Here is a 7,716-nt window from a genome sequence, read left to right on the forward strand (position 1 = left end):
CTGCATTATGGCTGTCAGTAGTCAAGACAGATAAATATGAAATTAAATTTCATGAATATGTTTGATTTTACATGTTTTGCTTTTCACAAGCAAGTCCTCAGGCTCAGCTAATTTTTTCTTGAGCTGATACACTTAATCAAGTTATAGGGCTCTATTTAATAATTAAAAATGATTATTTTCACAATGAAAATCAAGGTGAATTAATAATTTAATGTTTTAATTGTTTTTTCTACTTTGAATATAAACAGTCTTTAGCCAGTTTCATACATAGATTCATTATTCTTCAGAACTTGAATGGTTTTGTTCATAATGATCATTTTCAAGTGAATTTAAGAAGCCACGAAATAACACATGTATAGCATTAAGTCCCATATGCAGGCTTTCCTTCCACTTAAACTTGGCCTGCATGTTATAGCAGCGTTGTACATTCTACCCAGAATCCAAGCTACTCCACTCTAGCAGTCTAGTGCCTACTACTCATAGGCATTGTCATTCTTCTATGCCCATGGAAACCCAGACGTTGTCAAAATTTATATGATAGCCAACTTTGCCCTACAAAGATAACTTACACACTAATTGGTTCATTCATGTTGCTCATGTAGAAAAAACAAATCCCAGTAAGCTTTCCAGAAAAATTTAAGGACTATGAAATTATTTTTGAAGTTTTAACATTAGAATGATTTAATTGGGGGTCGAGGGAGAAGGTAGAATCTTCAAATAATCAAAATGGTTGTTGGATTTGTGTTCTTTCTAGTGACCATATGACATTTAAAAGCAGTTAACATAAATCAGCTGTTTCTTTTGCTGAGAGAAAAGAAGACAAGTGAACAGCACCCTGTGGCAGGCACTTATCTTAAATAAGAGCCAACCAAACCTTTGTGGAAGCCACAGAGAATGCCCAAGTGTTAATAACATTTTATGAGACAGAGAGATTTTGCAAGGATTATCTGCCCTGAAACTCACATAACTGGTTATTGAGTAATAGAATAAGAAAGGCTTCAAGACTGAAAATCCACAATTCAAATATGTCCTGACCAATTTATTGATAATCTAAGTCAAAGGAAAGTCACTCCAATAAAATGAGAAAGTCAAGCTCACAAAGTCAGTATATCATTGTCAGGGGGACAATACTTTATATTAATATTAGATGTATCATCTATAGGTGAATATTTTGTGTTTATTCCTATAACTGACTTGTGATGTCAGTTAAAGGAATAAACACAAATCTCTATGGTAATAATGCCTTGTATACTCATTACCAGATTATCTAGGCAAAACTTATTTTTCAGAGTTACTTCCCTGGTTCTGATACAAATTACCATGAGGTTTGTTGTAAGAGAATACCACCTTAGTCATATTACTTATGACTGAGAAAGAGAATAAGAGAATATAAGGATGGTGGATTGTATGTGTCTTAAACTATTAACATTTAAGTGAAAATAGATTTGATCACTTAAGAAAAAAATTACTCTTTGAATCTAAATTTTACTTGCAATGGAGACACTGACCTCAGATACTGTGCAGCCTTCTTCAGAGTTCAGTTTATTTTTGGACATGTGGACTTTTCAGATATGAACTTATATCAAGGGATTATCCAAATGAAAAATTATGTATTACTCATTCTCCAGTCTTACTATTGACATATCACTTCTGAAACTTGGCATGATATTGTGAGGCATAAGTTAGGTAGAAGAACACGGAAGGATAATGTGTGAAATTACCAGTGGCCCCACTACCTTGTAATGGTTCTACTTCTTCCCAGAAGGCTGCTAGGAAAGGCAGGGTGGGCATATCGAGGGGATTAGGATGTCTTCTATCAGTGCTTCTCACCTCATGTGAGTAAGTACCTTCAGCTCAAATGTCTGAATGTTATATTTTCTGAATAAGTGTTATGAACATGTCTGTATTCAATGAAATCAGGCATCTCTTCACATTAATTTTCAGCTGTTGGAGTTACGACATTGGGCCATGAAGTACAATATGTCTTCTTTGACTTTTTTCATCTGTTAAGTGCAAACTACAACAAAAACATGGCTACTAGCCATGAATAGTGGCATATTAATATATACTGATACTTCGGGCCAGTCCATTGAAGTTTGACTGTTTAATATTCTAAATCTGACATAGAAGAGTAGAAGAATCTTGAAAGATATTGAGCATTAAAATAGCCTCAGAAGTGCTTCCACAGAATGGGATATCTTCTTTGTTTCCCCATTTATCTAACTCTGGACTTCTCTCCAACTTTAAAAATCAATAATAATAAAATACCAGTCTTGGTTTAGCCATAGAGATCATATGTGAAGAAAATTGTACTTTAAAAGATGAACATAAGGAAAGTTTTATAAATTAATATTTTCAGTGTCACAGAAGGGTTTTATTAGGTTTTGTTCTTTTAAGAATCACTGTAGAAACAATAACATGATATTTGTTCCATTTTTTGATATGTAATATACCAAATTATAACTTACTGTTTCACAAAAAAATGTAAATAATTTTTTTATTTTCCCACCTATGGAAGCTTTATGTCAGAATTTGGCACTTCATATTACAAGGGAATTTCAATAGGAAAGGGCAGAATTCATACAGACATTTAGGTGTACACAAATTTTTATTCAGAGGTACTTGTAAATTATTTTATAATTCATAAATACTGAAAATGTGAATTTCTTTTACTGATAACAGGATTAATCCTCTCCCTCCACACACCTGCCCCCAAAAACTAATGTATTTTATAAAATGAAACACATTTTTTAGTATTGAAAGAAAGCTCCTCAATTTAAAAAACTAAGAATTCATTTTTAAAGACTTGCATAAGTACATATCATTTTATTTTTGCTATAGCTTATTCAAATAGTAAATTCTGTGCAATTAGTAATGTTTGGGGGGGAAAGTTAATTTGTCATCTGATAGTCACAACATTGTGATCTAGTCATAGTGATTGTAGTTTTGAATAGCACTATCCAAAACCTCTCATTCCATTTTCTCCCCAGAAGTACACCAACGAGACGATTAACATGGCAGCCATATGAACACATTAGTGGCCCAAGATCATTTTTGAAATGTCAACTGAGTATATATACCTATGCATATAGGCATACATGTCTGTGTACATATAATCCAAATTATCTAAACAAATTCTCTCTTCTTCCCTCAGAAAACCTACAGAGACTTCCGATTGCAGGGTGTGTTGGAAGGAACACTGAACAGCAAGACATATGATACTCTGCACAGACGCTTAACAGTAGAAGAGGCCACAGCCTCTGTTTCAGAAGGAGGGGGACTTCAGGGCATTACTATGAAAGACAGTGATGAAGAAGAAGAAGGCTGATAGATAACACACAGCTCTGGAGAAGAGAGGAGTTCCTTGACTGACATTGTGTTTTTTGTGTTTTGTCCATGTGATTGAATTTGTTGTCTTGACCAAATAAAAATGCTTGCATTTCTTTAAAAAGTAAACCCAGAAGCAGAGTTAATGAGGAAAATGCGAAGTATTTTTTTGAAGAAAATCATTCTCTTTTGTGTAGCTTGACCTGAAAATGAACTCTGGCTCTGTCTGTGATTAGAATATGAACATTTTTTAAGATTTGAGCTTTTTTTCTGTAATCACATCAAAATAATGTCAGGTGTGTAAAGTGAGATATGCTTTTCTCATAATACAACATTGTGAGAAGCCACTTCTAATCACTGCGCCAACTCTATTGTACCCTCGTTAAAATGGTGTGTACCTTACAGTTTATAATTTATGTGAAATGTTTGTTTTGTACTTAATTTGCCATTGTTGTGATGTGTATAAAACTTTAACCTTGGTTCTTAGTACTCTGAATTGATCTGCAGGTATCTTCCTGGGCTTAAAAGAATGCCAAACTCAAATATAGACTAGATTATCCAATGGGTTTGTGTTTTAGTTCCATTCTCAACATTTCTTCTTTCAAGTATACAAAATCCCCAGGTATAGGGTAGCAAGTGTGCTTCCGTCAACATACCCTCCTACTCCTAAGTATAAGAGCTTGCAGGCAATAAAAATCCATTTGTTCACAACCACTTCTGTATTTATTAGACTTGTATAGATTAAATGCAGTAAAAGATGTTTGCACTATTTCAAACATCCCAATTATCTGGCTCTGTGTTTTTGCTTCTTGCTTTTTTATTTGTTTCATAATATTTTGTTTTCAATCAAATGAGTGAAAGATTAAACTGTGTTTTGTACCTAGTAGGCACACACATTTGTTAAAAGAATTAATTACTATACAGCATATTTCCATAGCAAAGGAAATGTATGCTACATACTCGTGAATTATTAGTAATTAATGTTAACTAATAATTAGTAATGTTAACAATTGACTATTAGTAGTATTCCCTCAAACTAGTCTCTTGCTAGGATTTTGAAAGATAACTTTATTATGCTTTATAATTTCTCTATGGATTATTTTAGTAATTTTTCCTAAAATATGCTGGCATATTGTGTTACTGCATTCATTTATAAATAATTTTCAGATGAAGTCAGTCCATGCAAATTGAGTGGCGGTATGCCTGAATTTATGAAAACATATGTTCTAAAACTTTAGAAGTGAAAAAAGTTGGACCTCCAAATTCGTTCTGCTATGGTGTTACAAATGGTCGCAGTTATCCAGACAAAAAAAATCTATTTAATCTACAGTTATGATTATTATTTCTTCCCATAGGGGTAAGATAAGATAAACATATAAGAAGGAGATTTCTTCATTTTTCCTGGACAGAGACCAGCCCTGCTATTTTTGAAAGGCAATTTTGTCTTGGAATGCTCTCCCTCCCTTTCTTCTCCATCCTCACACCCAATAGCCTTTTCTTCAAGCCCTCAAGTGTCCAGTCATGCTACCCTAAACTCCCCAGCGGCACCCTCCCCAAGCTTGCTGTTGTTCCACAGCTCAAATTGCTCTATACTTGGAAATTACCCAAGCTTCTTTTCCTTTCAATAAAATGTCCATTTCCTTTATACAGTTCATCTCTGCATAATTGACCCATTTTGTCCTAAAGCGTGAATAACTGATGACCTCCCATAACCCTATGAAACTATCTTTTTAAAATAATGTATTTACTCAAATGTTTAGGTGATAGCACTCGGAAATAAGAAAGCAGTTCGTGCGAGGGAAAGTATTTGAGGCCTGAAGGGTCTTTTTGCTGGCCTGGTATGTTTAACCTGGCTACTTGCCCCCTTTGCTGGTCAGTCTCTCTGAGCCTCTCTAAATTGTGATGTTCTTTGCTCCTTCTCCTCCACACCGAGGAAATTTCTAAAAGCTCTATTCCCTACCCTCCACCTCCAGTAGCTCCCAAAGCGAGCACAACAGTCAAAGACAGGTAATGGAGCCGCTCACGTCTTTATAAGAACCACCTGGACTAACCTTTGAGCCACAAAAAGGTATGTGAAGAAAAAATTATCAAGTAACTTCGAAAAAGAATGAAAATTGGTCTCGGAGGTTTTGCCCAAAACTAACTGCAAATTGCTTGAAATGACAGTCCTTGTTCCTTGGAGTGTGTAACTTTTAGGATGAATGCCCAAGCATTCTATTCAAGAAAAGCAGTTTTATGTGGCGGTATTCTTTAAAAAGTAGTATTTTTAAAATGAATTTAATTGAAAACCTAACAAGTTTTGTAGAATTTTTGAAGTGAAAATCATTTTTAGCTCAAATGACTATCCTAAATGTTTTGGGGGAAGAGCAAAAAGTTACATTCTTTGGACAGTTTGGCGAGTGTTGCAAGAGAAAATAGATAATACCGTCTGATGTCCAACCAGAACGAGCTGGTTAAATAGCACTAGAAGGAAAGTTTCTCCAGACCCTTGTTAGAGAAAAATAATAATACCTTTACCGGAAAGGGAAAGAACCATACAGGGCTTAACGTAAACCTCTCGCTCTGCTGTGGGTTGTTCTTGCATTCACGGATTTTTCCACTTGAATTCCCTTTAGTCCTAGCTCATTGTCCCTCTCTTAGGAGAAGGGATTTCCTGCTACTTTTGCAATAAACGCCCGCGCAAAGTGTCTAGGAGCTTCCACCCCGCCCCCCAGGGTCCGATCCCGGCCTGGTGGGGCGCTGCCCTCCTTCGCCGGCAGCGACCACCGGTGAGAGGGCCCCTGAAGGTGCGCTTGAGTGGGAAAAAGATCATTCATCTGTCGTTGCTCAGAGATCCCCCGAAACCCCTTTCCGCTGCCGCGGCCTTCCTCCCGAGAGGGACGCACCCGGCGGAAACCTGCCAGGACTGCAGGCTGGGGGCACCGGGTGCGGGGACCAAGCGCGCGGGGAGTTCCCGCGACCCTCATTTCCCCGGAGCGCGGACCGGGCCTTCTGATCCCCACCCGTCCGGCGTTAGCTAGAAGGACCCGAGGCGGGAGGTTAGGGCAAGAGCTTGGTCGCTTTTATTTCTTACTCCCAAAATAGAAAATGGAAATTTCCCGGTCCGGGTCCCTAAAGGGAGGTGCCAAATCGATGTTCCTGAGAGATGAGCACGCGCGACAGGCGGCGGGGCATCTACGCGCCGGGAGGGATAGCACCCAACCCGGCCGGAGCGCTCCGGGCTCCTCGGTTCACAGCAACCCCAAGAACCCACCGACAGCCTCCGGCCATCCCACCCCCTTTGGTTTTGTGAAGACTTTGAAGGCCTGGTTTGTGGGGTTTCGGGAGGACTGTGCTTAGCCTAAGTTTCACAGCAGAACGCTGTCCCTGTACTATGCAAGGAAACGAAATGGCAGGTGGGCCTCCTTTTCCCTCCAGTCCTGCTCCCAGTAACCTTTGGGGAGGGCCTGCGACTCCATTGGCCAAGCACTTTGCGGCAGATGCAGATGGTTCGAGTCCACAGGCCTGGGCGGCTGGGCAGCCGCGGTCAAGGGACAGGGAGCAGCAACGCCCACGAAGCGCGGCGGAGAGCTCAGGGCGAGGCTTGCTCTGGGGTAGAAAATGGAATGCAGGGCTGCGTTAAGCTGCTCTTCTTAGTGACATTGAGCAGGATATTCAAGGGAGCAGAGGTGTGTGCAGGTTGAGTGCAGAGCTTTGACACTGGGTTGCAGAAGTCACCAGAGACAGTCAACTGCGGATTTGTTTTCAGGAGGAAGTACTAACTGGAGTGTGTGAGTGTGTTACTGAGAGAAGAGGAAATGAGGGAAGAATTCGATCTTTTTCCCAAATGAAGAAGACCCCTGATTTAAAGGACTGCCTAGAAAGCAGCTTGGGCAACCGCCAGGAGCGCTGGCTTTGGAGTCAGAAAAGTCTGAGTGTGAATACCAAAAGCCACACTTCTCAGTCTGAGCTCTGTGGCCCTGTACAAGCTACTTAGCCTGTCTGTAAAATGGGTACTTAATAAAGAAGGTTGTTGTGGAGATTAGAGACATGTCATAAGGTGGGGCCGTTATTAACTATTTCTTAATGTAGGGATGGATTCGAAAGAAATCTTGGGAGGCTTGCCTCTGCCAGCACGCACCACTCTCACTGGCCACTCTCCCTGGGAGTGGCACAGCGTCCCGTCGGTTTGGATCACACCCAGCTCCGAATTCCTTCAGCCCCGCCCCTGGCGTGTCCGAGAACTGGCTAGAATTCTCCAGTTCCTGGGTTATCTATATGGCCAGCCTGATAGGAGGAGAGGAGGACTCCAGGAGGGGCAAGCCGACTCTTGCCTCCAGAAAAAGACCAGCATTGTGGACAGCAGCCCCTGGAGCTGCGTCCTGGTTAGGAAGGGAGGCAGCTGGAAAC

General features: G+C 39.8%; 1 protein-coding gene across 4 annotated transcripts in view; it reads left to right on the plus strand.

The window, feature by feature from the left end:
* Positions 1-4,114, plus strand: part of CADPS2 (calcium dependent secretion activator 2) — a 438,625-nt gene extending 434,511 nt beyond the window's left edge. For all 4 annotated transcript variants that reach the window (XM_045564925.1, XM_045564927.1, XM_045564924.1 and 1 more), the window contains one exon: positions 3,155-4,114. In XM_045564925.1, the coding sequence (XP_045420881.1) occupies positions 3,155-3,328 (174 nt within the window). In that variant the 3' untranslated portion in view covers positions 3,329-4,114. The remainder of the gene's footprint in view (positions 1-3,154) is intronic.
* The last annotated feature ends 3,602 nt before the right edge of the window (positions 4,115-7,716 follow it).

Source organism: Lemur catta, chromosome 11 (assembly GCF_020740605.2).
Source record: "Lemur catta isolate mLemCat1 chromosome 11, mLemCat1.pri, whole genome shotgun sequence".
NCBI lineage: Eukaryota > Metazoa > Chordata > Mammalia > Primates > Lemuridae > Lemur > Lemur catta.